We start from the raw sequence: 13,291 nt of genomic DNA on the forward strand, positions 1-13,291 counted from the left end.
TCACCTCATGTTTCAGCATGATAATGCACGGCCCCATGTTGCAAGGATCTGTACACAATTCCTGGAAGCTGAAAATGTCACAGTTCTTCCATGGCCTGCATACTCACCAGACATGTCACCCATTGAGCATGTTAGGGATGCTCTGGATCAATGTGTATGACAGCGTGTTCCAGTTCCCACCTATACCCAGCAACTTAGCACAGCCTTTGAAGAGGAGGGGGACAAGATTCCTCAGACCACAATCAACAGCCTGATCAACGCTATGTGAAGGAGATGTGTCGCGCTGCATGAGGCAAATGGTGGTAACATCAGATACTGACTGATCTGATCCACGTCCCTACCTTTTTAAGGTAACTGTGACCAACAAATGCATATCTGTATTCCCAGTTATGTGAAATCCATAGATTAGGGCCTAACTAATGTATTTAAATTGAGGAATTTCCTTATAACTGTAACTCAGTCAAATCCTTTAAATTGTTGTATGTGCGATTATATTTTTGTTCAGTATATATTACCTGTTAAACAAAAGTTATATCTCTGAGCAATAGCATTAGTATAAAATAATATAATGTCCCTTTTTTTTGCATACAATAAACACTGAGTATACAAAACATTAGGAACACCTTCCTAATAATGACTGACATCAATAAGCCTGGATTCACCAGCTCAGTCTATGTCATGGAACCTGCAGGTGTTCCAAATATGTTTTGTACTCAGTGTAGCTCAGCATTTGAATTATTTATTATATACAGTCATTTTTGCTTTTCTTTATCAAGGGTGTCAATAATTTCGGACCCCACTGTACATTAGTTTATACATTACTTTGATGTTGCTTTAGCAATATCAAGTGCTTGGTGAAGTTGTGTAGACAAATTAGTATGATTGAGTTGAACAATAATCGAGCTCAAAAGCAAGTAAGAGTAAAGTGATAAAGTGAGACCTGCATCGTCTCCATCATGTTCATGACGAGGTCTGTAGCCAGCTCAAACAAAGGGGTAAGGACAGTGTTGAGTTGGTCCAATGTTAAAGGGATGGGGGGCTCCATGGATGTACCCCTGTCTACTAGTAGAGTGATGGTACAGCCCTGGTCCCATAGTGTCCGACACACACACTGCAACGTTGTCCAGTGGCCCCCACGATGGGCAAGTACCTGTTTACACACACACACACACCCTTCAAAAATACCATACATAAACATACCAATATACAGGTCATTGCCAAACACATTACACTCTCAACATAAATACAGATATTGTTTGTACTGACGTTACGGTTTACATTTTGGAGTGTGTGTGGGCGCATGTATGCATACATACAGTGCATGATTATTTAATTTGTGTTGCCTGTTTGTATGTGTGTGTGTGTTTGTATGCATGCATCCGTGTCTGTTTGTGTGTGTATATCAGGTACCATGGCTCTGCGGAGGTGCAGGGCAGCCTTGTTGAGTGACTCCAGCAGCTGAGTGGCGGTGCGTCTGGTCGGGGAGGTGGTCATCACTGAGGGCTCACTATAGTCCGAGTCCACAGCCGGCTGGGTACGGGGAGAGCCCTGCTCACTGTCCTGCTCACTGCTCTCTGTCGTGCTGAAGTCCTCTCCACTGGTGGTGGTGGCAGCTGAAGGGTGGAGAGAGAAAGAGTGAAAGATAAGAAGAAGAATGTTCTTGTCCTCTGATGTGTGACCCCTCTGGTGATGGGTCAAAAAAAGAGGCATAGGGAGAGGAGAGAGAGTGAGAGAAAGAGATATAGACAGCAAAAGAGAAAAAAAGAGAGACAGGGAGAGGGAGAGAGTGTTAGCTGGTTTAGTTAGTTATTTCCTTACCCTGTCCGCTCTCCTTGGCCTTGTGGAGGATGGCTCTGAGGCAGGGCTGGGGTGTGGCTTTGGGGGGCGGGGGGATCAGGTCAGGGACTCCGATGTGCTGATGCATGTTCCTCCACCTCACCAGAGTACCAGAGTGGGCCAGGGAGAACAACGACGGAGGCAGCTGGCTGTAGCTACAAGAACAAAAATTTCATCATGGTCTATTGTCTTTGTTGTAAAAATGTAAAATGCACACACAAATATTGTACATATATGTATAATCAATAAAACACATAAATGTAGCTCCTGTAACTCCTATGCTTGCTTAAAAGTGAGCTGGCACCAGATACGTTACAGGGTTAGCTCAGCTCACTTTTAGCTACACTCTTAGCGAATCATGCTGGAAAGGACAGTGACTGTGAAAACATCTGAGCCAGCACAGTACAATCTGGAGGGAATGATAGCGTGACAAGGGTACAGTATGTATATGTGGAAAACAGTGATCTGTATGTGTGTGTGTATATGTGTATGTATGCATGTGCGTGTTTGTGTCTATATTTACCTGTGTTGTAGGGCCCCAGGGCCCTGGTGGTTCTCCAGGCTCCTTCTCAGTAGTCCCAGGTGAGCCCTGGCGATGCTAAGGTTGAGGTGACACCTCCACAACCACTCCTCAGAACACACCTGTCTCAGACGCCTCCGACGCTGGTGACGGCGCACCAGGGGGGCTAGCTGGTTCAGCATGGTGTCTACCGCCTTACACTCCCTGACACACAGATGTGAGCGGAGCATACATGCAGGTAAGGACACACATGTACACTTGCATAAACAACACTCATGCAATTGGGGTAAACGCTGAACAGTAATTGGTCATAAGCACAAAGAGAGACAGTTGCTGTAAAAGTACTGTACCTGTCACGCTCTGACCTTAGTTCCTTTGTTTTGTCTTTGTTTTAGTATGGTCAGGGCATGAGTTGGGGTGGGCAGTCTATGTTCTTTTTTCTATAATTTGGGATTTCTGTGTTTGGCCTGGTATGGTTCTCAATCAGAGGCAGCTGTCAATTGTTGTCCCTGATTGAGAACCATACTTAGGTAGCCTGGTTTCACTATTGAGTGGTGGGTGATTATTTTCTGTTCTGTGTTTTGCTTCACCGTTCAGGACTGTTTGTTTTTGTCGTTTTATTGTTTTTGTTCAAGTGTTCAGTATTAAATACAATATGGACATCTACCACGCTGTGCATTGGTCTGACATTTCTTACTCCTCGTCAGATGAGGACGAAGACAAGTGTTACAGTACCCACCTCTCTGTGTTCTGTGCTTTCAGAGCAGTCAGTTGTTTCTTCTGGAGAAGCTCTTTCCTCTTCTTGTCACTCCAGAATGTACTAGCTTTATTCTTCTAAAGGGGACAACAAACGGCTGTCAGATTTATTGAATTATTCTTCTGCAATAGCTTCATGGGAGGGACAGAAACGAAAAGGGAAGGATTTTAGCTGAGCTCACCTTGTACTCCATGATGGAGGAGGAGTACTTCTTCAGTTCTTTCCCTGAGGTTGATCTGTCCCCTGGGCCCTTCTTAGGCCCTGTCAGTCCCTCATCCCTCCTGTCACACACACACACCACATCACATACAGTTGGGTTCTGAGTCTGACCCCGCAAGTGTTTGTCCTGGTCTGTCACTTGGTATATATAAATCAGAGCCCTAAAACAACAACAACATACTGTACCAGCACTGTCTCGAGGACACAACAGGCCTTTTCATAAGCTACATCATTCTTTAAACTCTTAAATGTAACTAAAGATAATCAAAAATGTCATCTACGTAATCCTCAAAAGTAATTATTTATCACGAGGGCCATAAAGTGGGGACTGTGAAGAGACACACACAAAGGTAGACACACTCAAACGCACACAAGCGACAGCACACACACTCTAAACACACCTACACTGTAATATTGTTGTATGGTGCTACTATACATTTTGTATTGTAGATATCTAGTGGTGTAATAATGTTATATGATGTACTGTTTTAACATTTGTACTGTTATCTGTTGTTTTACAGTACCAGTCAAAAGTTGGACACACCTACTTATTCAACGGTTTTTCTTAATTTTTTACTATTTTCTACATTGTAGAATAATAGTGAAGACATAACACATATAGACTCATGTAGTAACCAAAAAAGTGTTAAACAAATCAAAATATGTTTTATATTTGAGATTTTCCAAAGTAGCCACCCTTTGCCTTGATGACAGCTTTGCACACTCTTGACATGACAAGGTAGGGGTCGTATACAGAAGATAGCCCTATTTGGTAAAATACCAAGTCCATATTATGACAAGAACAGCTCAAATAAGCGACTGTCCACCATTACTTTAAGACATGAAGGTTAGTCAATCTGGAAAATTTGAAGAACTTTGAAAGTTTCTTCAAGTGCAGTCACAAAAATCTAGTCTGTAGAAAATAGTAAAAATAAAATCCCTGCAATGAGTAGGTGTCTCAAAAACTTTTGACTGGAAATGTATATGTAATGTAAATGCCTTGTATTTGGACACCAGGAAGAGAAGCTGCTGCCTTTCCAGTAGCTAATGGGTATCCTTAATAAATACAAATACATAATAACTAGTAATGCTGCAAACTCCAAGAAAGGCTAAAATCTCACCTTTCTGGTAAAAATAGTTATACATTGCTGAGGTGTAGTCACTTTTGAGCTCAAGTTCACAGCAGAAATATAATGAAAATATGAAATGTTTAATATGATGTATTTCATATTCAACAAAACTGTATGGTTTGAAATTACTTATATTTGATACACTGCCGATTTTGCAGGTTTTCCTACTTACAAAGCATGTAGAGGTCTGTAATTTTTTATCATAGGTACACTTCAACTGTGAGACACGGAATCTAAAACAAAAATCCAGAAAATCACATTGTATGATTTTTAAGTAATTTATTTGCATTTTATTGCATGACATAAGTATTTGATCACCTACCAACCAGTAAGAATTCTGGCTCTCACAGACCTGTTAGTTTTTCGTTAAGAATCCCTCCTGTTCTCCACTTAACTGCACCTGTTTGAACACGTTACCTGTATTAAAGACACCTGTTCACACACTCAATCAAACAGACTCCAACCTCTCCACAATGGCCAAGACCAGGGTGTCAGGTAGGGTGTAGGTGATATGATCCTTGACTAGTCTCTCAAAGCACTTCATGATGACGGAAGTGAGTGCTATGGGGCGGTAGTCATTTACCTTAGCTTTCTTGGGAACAGGAACAATGGTAGCCATCTTGAAGCATGTGGTAACAGCAGACTGGGATAAGGATTGATTGAATATGTCCGTAAACACACCAGCCAGCTGGTCTGCGCATGCGCTGAGGACGCGGCTGGGGATGCTGTCTGGGCCTGCAGCCTTGCGGGGGTTAACACGTTTAAATGTTTTACTCATGTTGGCTGCAGTGAAGGAGAGCCCGCAAGTTTTGGTAGGGGGCCGTGTCAGTGGCACTGTATTGTCCTTAAAGCGAGCAAAAGAGTTGTTTAGTTTGTCTGGGAGCGAGACATCATGGTCCATAGACCCTGCCACATACCTCTTGTGTCATTGCCGTTGAATTGCGACTCTACTTTGTCTCTATACTGGCGCTTAGCTTGTTTGATTACCTTGCGGAGGGAATAGCTACACTGTTTGTATTCGGTCATGTTTCCGGTCACCTTGCCCTGATTAAAAGCAGTGGTTCGCGCTTTCAGTTTTGCGCGACTGCTGCCATCAATCCACGGTTTCTGGTTGGGGAATGTTTTAATAGACGCTGTGGGTACAACATCACCGATACACGTGCGCGATGTGCCCGTCTACGGTGCCTGACCAGAAGACTGCCCCTTCTGCGGCGCGGTTGTTTTGGGTCGCCGGCTGGGATCCGATCCATTGTCATGGGTGGTGGGCCAAACAGAGGATCCGCTTCGGGAAAGTCGTATTTGTGACGCTCAACGCACTGCAAGTCCTGCCTCTCAAATCTCCTCTTTGGTTTTTAGCATATACCCACGTGCCATCTCCTCACTGGTTTTAGGAGCACATACCCACGTGGGTGATTGAAAGATGAACTGACGTCCACACTCCAGTCAGTAACGCACCGTAAAGCTGTTAACCAACCTCCATATAAAGTCCAAAGAAGTAAAAAAGAATGCTGTGGAAGGAGGAGAGATGACGAGAAAGGAATTCGGTTTACCGTTTTATCTGTGTATTAATTGTCGCAGTAGAGGACTTGTGCATTTCAGGTAAAATAACAACCAAATGTTTATATCCCAGGACCAATGCTTAATGCTTTTCGACCTGTCCCCAAATTAATATAATTGGTTCAGTTTGTTATGATATTTCAACCTGCTTGTCCTGATCGTGTCTGGTGTGGGGGTACAAAATCAACACAGGCATTATGGAGCACGCAGGGGTGCGAGCGGTTTGGTCAGCTTGTCAGTGTTAGAGAAAATATATCTAAACTAGGAAGTCGCCTTTCATCTCATGTTAATACTGTCTGTCTATGGCAAACAGAAAGTGTTTTTTGTTTAAAATATATTAATTATTTTAGATTACTGGTTATTAATTGATCTCTGAATGTGTTACAATGACGAAACCACTCTCTCCTGCTGCGTTAGTTGTTAGTTAGAATTCAGTCAGGAGTTGATGGACAGTCGGTAGAGCAAATGAAATGATAGAAGGGACCACCCAGCTTCAAGTGGTGTCAGATTTCACATCCTGCTACACACAGGCAGAAGAGACATACTCCTGTGTCTGTGTGAATCCTACTGTGTCCACAGATCGATTTATAAGCAAAAATGTCTGTCAGAACCACGCAGGTCCACTAACTAAAATGTGATAATAGTACTTTGAGGGCGGTACTATACAGTACCTGCTAAGCCAGCCAAATATGTCGTGTCCCCACTGCAGGACCAGCTCTAGATGGTCTGCCTGCATGGTCCTCTGGAGCAGCAGCACAGCAAACTCCATGAAGCACGCCTTGCGCTTGAACTTCATCACTGAAACACAGGCCAAATACTCATTGATCATACAGTACAGACAGACACATACACAAAGTGCCTTCAGAAAGTATTCATACCCCTTGACTTATTCAATATTTTGTTGTGTTACAGCCTACATATATTTTTTCGCACAAGGTGAAAACATGTTTTTAGAAATCTTTACACATTTATTGAAAATAAAATATAGAAATATCAAATTTTCATAAGTATTCATATCCCTGAGTCAATACATGTTAGAATCGCCTTTGGCAGCGATTACAGCTGTGATTATTTCTGGGTAAGTCTCTAAGAGCTTTGCACACCTTGGATTGTACAATAGTTGCACTATTACTGAAAAAATGTAGTCTTTGTCAAATTGCTTGTTGACCATTGCTAGACAGATCATTTTTAAGTCTTGCCATAGATTTTCAAGCCGATTTGACTCAAAACTGTAACTAGGCCACTCAGGAACATTCAAGTAGGTCTTGGTAAGCAATTCCAGTATATATTTGCCCTTGTGTTTTAGGTTATTGTCCTGCTGAAAGGTGAATTTGTCTCCCAGTGTCTGTTGGAAAGCAGACTGAACCAGGTTTTCCTCTAGGATTTGCTTGTGCTTAGCTCTATTCCATTTTTTTAAATCCTAAAACACTCCCTTGTCCTTGCTGATGACAAGCATATAAAATGAAGAAAACGTCAAGGGCTGTGAATACTTTCTGAAGGCACTAAACACCTAGGGAAGACAGGTACAGTAAACACAGAGATAGGGTTAATAAATACGTACAATCTTTGAAAGCCGCCTTCAGAGGGCTGTTGGTGACGATGGGGTACAGCAGAATGGGGTCCTCCTGTCCAGTCAGTTCATGAACATGGGCCACCGCTAAGAATAATGTAGAAGAGAAGATAATATAATAGAATCAATCCATATTCAATGATACATATACAGTGGGGCAAAAAAGTATTTAGTCAGCCACCAATTGTGAAAGTTCTCCCACTTAAAAAGATGAGAGAGGCCTGTAATTTTCATCATAGGTACACTTCAACTATGACAGACAAAATGAGGGAAAAAAATCCAGAAAATCACATTGTAGGATTTTTTATTTATTTATTTGCAAATTATGGTGGAAAATAATTTTTTGTCACCTACAAACAAGCAAGATTTCTGGCTCTCACAGACCTGTAACTTCTTCTTTAAGAGGCTCCTCTGTCCTCCACTCGTTACCTGTATTAATGGCACCTGTTTGAACTTGTTATCAGTATAAAAGACACCTGTCCACAACCTCAAACAGTCACACTCCAAACTTCACTATGGCCAAGACCAAAGAGCTGTCAAAGGGGACCAGAAACAAAATTGTAGACCTGCACCAGGCTGGGAAGACTGAATCTGCAATAGATAAGCAACTGTGAAATCAACTGTGGGAGCAATTTTTAGGAAATGGAAGACATACAAGACTACTGATAATCTCCCTCGATCTGGGGCTCCACGCAAGATCTCACCCCGTGGGGTCAAAATGATCACGAACGGTGAGCAAAAATCCCAGAACCACACGGGGGGACCTAGTGAATGACCTGCATAGAGCTGGGACCAAAGTAACAAAGCCTACCATCAGTAACACACTACGCCGCCAGGGACTCAAATCCCGCAGTGTCAGACGTGTCCCCCTGCTTAAGCCAGTACATGTCCAGGCCCATCTGAAGTTTGCTAGAGAGCATTTGGATGATGCAGAAGAAGATTGGGAGAATGTCATATGGTCAGATGAAACCAAAATATAATTTTTGGGTAAAAACTCGCCGTGTTTGGAGGACAAAGAATGCTGAGTTGCATCCAAAGAACACCATACCTACTGTGAAGCATGGGGGTGGAGACATCATGCTTTGGGGCTGTTTTTATGCAAAGGGACCAGGACGACTGATCCGTGTAAAGGAAAGAATGAATGGGGCCATGTATCGTGAGATTTTGAGTGAAAACCTCCTTCCATCAGCAAGGGCATTGAAGATGAAACGTGGCTGGGTCTTTCAGCATGACAATGATCCCAAACACACTGCCCGGGCAACGAAGGAGTGGCTTCGTAAGAAGCATTTCAAGGTCCTGGAGTGGCCTAGCCAGTCTCCAGATCTCAACCCCATAGAAAATCTTTGGAGGGAGTTGAAAGTCCGTGTTGCCCAGCAACAGCCCCAAAATATCACTGCTCTAGAGGAGATCTGCATGGAGGAATGGGCCAAAATACCAGCAACAGTGTGTGAAAACCTTGTGAAGACTTACAGAAAATCTTTGACCTCTGTCATTGCCAACAAAGGGTATATAACAAAGTATTGAGATAAACTTTTGTTATTGACCAAATACTTATTTTCCACCATAATTTGCAAATAAAGTCATTAAGAATCCTACAATGTGAATTTCTCATTTTGTCTGTCATAGTTGAAGTGTACCTATGATGAAAATTATAGGCCTCTCATCTTTTTAAGTGGGAGAACTTGCACAATTGGTGGCTGACTAAATACTTTTTTGCCCCACTGTATAATAGAATATTGCCAATCAACAACAGTTGATAGTAATTTGTTTTAATGTCTACAATGTTACAAACAGGACAGTTAGCACAGGACAGTACAGGCAAAGGCCTGTTGTATTTCATACCCCTGCTCCAGGCTGAGCTGTCATGCTGCATGAAGGTTCCAGTCCTCTTGTTCTTCATGGCACTGCCCTCCAGAGCCTTCATCTGTTCATTCTGCTCCTCCTCTCCCTGGATGCTGCCGGCCTTCTTCATCAACTTCTCAATCCGGTCATACGCACACACGCACACGCACACACACACACACACACACACACACACACACACACACACACACACACACACACACACACACACACACCCACACACCAAGGTTTCCATTAGCCGGCTTTTGTCCGGGAGAAGGAAACAAATCCCATTGTGAAGTAATGCATTTTAGCCTATCCATACCAGTAGATGTAACGCAAGATGCAAATAGTCTGGATAGCAATGCAAATAGTCTGGATAGCCCATTGATTAGCTGTTCAGGAGTCTCATGGCTTGGGGTAGAAGCTGTTAAGAAGCCTTTTGGACCTAGACTTGGCGCTCCAGTACCAGCTACCGCTCCAGTGCGGTAGCAGAGAGAACAGTCCATGACTAGGGTGACTGGAGTCTTTGACAATTTTTAGGGCCTTCCTCTGACACCGCCTGGTAAAGAAGTCCTGGATGGCAGGAAGCTTGGCCCCAGTGATGTACTGGGCCGTACGCACTACCCTCTGAGGTGCTTTGCGGTCGGAGGCCGAGCAGTTGCCATACCAGGCAGTGATGCAACCAGTCAGGATGCTCGTGCCCTATTCACAACTGTCGTAGCGTGTTTGGACCATGTTAGTTTGTTGGTGATGTGGACACCAAGGAATTTCAAGCTCTCAACCTGCTCCACTGCAGTCCCGTCGATGAGAATGGAGGCATGCTAGGTCCTCCTTTTCCTGTAGTCCACAATCATCTCCTTTGTCTTGTTTACGTTGAGGGAGAGGTTGTTGTCCTGGCACCACACGGCCAGGTCTCTGACCTCCTCCCTATAGGCTGTCTCTTCGTTGTTGGTGATCAGGCCTACCACTGTTTTGTCTTCAGCAAACTTGATAATGGTGTTGGAGTAGAACCTGGCCATGCAGTCATGAGTGAACAGGGAGTACAGGAGGGGAATGAGCAAGTACCCCTGAGGGGCCCCCGTGTTGAGAATCAGCGTGGCGGATGTGTTGTTACCTACCCTTACCACCTGGGTCACCCCGTCAGGAAGTCCAGGATCCATTTGCAGAGGGAGGTGTTTAGTCCCAAGCTTAGTGATGAGCTTTGAGGGCACTGTGATGTTGAACGCTGAGCTGTAGTCAATGGGAAAGGGCAGTATTGAGTGCAAGAGACCGCATCATCTGTGGATCTGTTGGGGCGGTATGCAAATTGGGTCTAGGGTTTCTGGGATAACGGTGTTGATGTGAGCCATGACCAGCCTTTCTGTAGTCTGTAGTCATTTAGGCAGGTTACCTTAGTGTTCTTGGGAACAGGGTCTATGGTGGTCTGCTTGAAACATGTTGGTATTACAGACTCCATTAGGGACAGGTTGAAAATGTCAGTGAAGACACTTGCTAGGAGTACACGTCCTAGTAATCCATCTGGCCCTGCGGCCTTGTGAATGTTGACCTGTTTAAAGATCTTACCCACATCGGCTACGGAGAGCGTGATCACACAATCGTCTGGAACAGCTGATGCTCTCATGCTTGCTTTAAGTGTTACTTGCCTCGAAGCGAGCATAGAATAATTTAGCTTGTCTGGTAGGCTCATGTCACTGGGAAGCTTACGGCTGTGCTTCCCTTTGCAGTCTGTAATAGTTTGCAAGCCCTGCCACATCCGACGAGCATCGGAGACAGTGTAGTACGATTCAATCTTAGTCCTGTATTGACACTTTGCCTGTTTTATGGTTCGTCGGAAGGCATAGCAGGATTTCTCATAAGCTTCCGGGTTAGAGTCCCGCTCCTCGAAAGTGGCAGCTCTACTCATTAGCTCAGTGCGGATGTTGCCTGTAATCCATGGCTTCTGGTTTAATGTACGTACAGTCCCTGTGGGGACGATGTCATCGATGCACTTATTGATGAAGCCAGTGACTAATTTGGTGTACTCCTCAATGCCATCGGAAGAATCCCGGAACATATTCCAGTCTGTGCTAGCAAAACAGTCCTGTAGGTTAGCATCTGCTTCATCTGACCACTTTCTTATTGACTGAGTCACTGTTGCTTCCTGTTTGAGTATTTGCTTGTAAGCAAGAATCAGGAGGATAGCATTATGGTCAAATTTGCCAAATAGAGGGTAAGGGAGAGCTTTGTCTCTGTGTGTGGAGTAAAGGTGGTCTAGAGTTTTTTTCCCCCTCTGGTTGCACATTTAACATACTGGTAGAAATTAGGTAAAACTGATTTGAGTTTCCCTGCATTAAAGTCCCCGGCCACTAGAAGCGCCACCTCTGGATGAACGTTTTCCTGCTTGCTTATGGCCGTATACAGCTCATTGAGTGTGGTCTTAGTGCCAGCATCGGTTTGTGGTGGTATATAAACACCTACGAAAAATACAGATGAAAAACATCTTGGTAAATAGTGTGGTCTACAGCTTATCATGAGATACTCTACCTCAGGTGAGCAAAACCTTGAGACTTTCTTAGATTTCATGTACCAGCTGTTGTTTACAAATATACATAGACCGCCACAGACTGTCTTACCAGAGGCTGCTGTTCTATCCTGCTGAATAAGCTTAAAACCCGCCAGCTGTACTTTATTCATGTCGTTGTTCAGACACGACTCAGTGAAATATAAGATATTACAGTTTTTAATTTCCCGTTGGTAGGAAATACGTGATCATAGTTTGTCTATTTTATTATCGATTGATTTTACGTTGGCTAATAGGACGATGGTAAAGGTAGATTACCCTCTCGGCAACAGATCCTTACAAGGCACCCGGACCTTCGCCCTCGATACCCCCCCCTCCGTCTCTTTCTCCTGTGAATGAAGGGGAAGAGCGCCTTGTCGGGCATCTGAGGTAAATTCTTCCCGTCCGACTCGATGAAGAAAAAGTATTCCTCCAGTACGGGGTGGGTAATCGCTGTCCTGATATCTAGAAGCTCTTTTTGATCATAACACATGGTGGCAGAAACATTATGTACAAAGTAAGTTACAAATAACGCGAAAAAACATACAGTGGTTGCTCAACTAAAAGTTTGAATTATGCTGCGGGATTTAGAGGTTATTTGTGGTTTAGTACGGTACTCTGCGTCCTTACTTCTTTGCTCCAGACCAGCGCAAAAGGGGGAGTTAGAGCACTGATTATGCTTTTGGGTCCCAAGGTGCTACTGTGTGTCTAACTGACAATGAATGGGTGACATAAACCAAATAGAAACTGATAATTGTGCATGACTTCAAAATTGAATTTCAATGAACTGAATGATGAGGATGAAGAAGGTGATTGAATTTAGAACAATAGTGTTAGAATTGCTATTCCTCTGTCCTGCACATGCACACCCGGAAAGATACACTTATTTAATGTGTTACTACTCGTCAGTATTACTTACTAATAAAACTGTTGTTACACTAAGGTTTTTATTCTAAGAGAAACGCAGACTACAATTAGGGTGTGGAAATGTTAGGATTATTTTGCTATTACTGTAGTACTGTAGCCTACTCCCGACCGGTCACATTGCACAGCGCCCGAACAGCGCAAAGTTCTAAGACACTGCATCACTGCGTTGCTATAGGTGCCGGTTCAATACCTGTGCCGGCCGTACACACTAAAATGCCCTTTTCTCAAAAGTGATTTTTCAAGTGTATCAGCTTCCAAAGCAGAATTACTTTCCGATTGTTCCTCAAAAATGCAGTGTATGATATACCATGATGTAGCTCTGAGTCTCTACTTTTTACCAATGTTAAAAACCCAATTTCAAATGTTGCTACATAAATCCAGGTGGTGAGTC

General features: G+C 43.5%; 1 protein-coding gene across 1 annotated transcript in view; it reads right to left on the reverse strand.

The window, feature by feature from the left end:
* cfap54 (cilia and flagella associated protein 54) overlaps window positions 1-13,291 on the reverse strand; it is a 126,473-nt gene that overhangs the window by 64,182 nt on the left and 49,000 nt on the right. The window contains exons 27-35 of the mRNA XM_064938156.1: window positions 9,432-9,564; window positions 7,581-7,676; window positions 6,691-6,817; window positions 3,295-3,394; window positions 3,096-3,190; window positions 2,360-2,560; window positions 1,819-1,991; window positions 1,411-1,613; window positions 941-1,150 (exon numbers count right to left, since the gene is read on the reverse strand). Coding sequence (XP_064794228.1) covers window positions 941-1,150; window positions 1,411-1,613; window positions 1,819-1,991; window positions 2,360-2,560; window positions 3,096-3,190; window positions 3,295-3,394; window positions 6,691-6,817; window positions 7,581-7,676; window positions 9,432-9,564 — 1,338 coding nt within the window. The remainder of the gene's footprint in view (window positions 1-940; window positions 1,151-1,410; window positions 1,614-1,818; window positions 1,992-2,359; window positions 2,561-3,095; window positions 3,191-3,294; window positions 3,395-6,690; window positions 6,818-7,580; window positions 7,677-9,431; window positions 9,565-13,291) is intronic.

This window comes from Oncorhynchus masou, chromosome 26 (assembly GCF_036934945.1).
Source record: "Oncorhynchus masou masou isolate Uvic2021 chromosome 26, UVic_Omas_1.1, whole genome shotgun sequence".
NCBI classification, from domain to species: domain Eukaryota; kingdom Metazoa; phylum Chordata; class Actinopteri; order Salmoniformes; family Salmonidae; genus Oncorhynchus; species Oncorhynchus masou.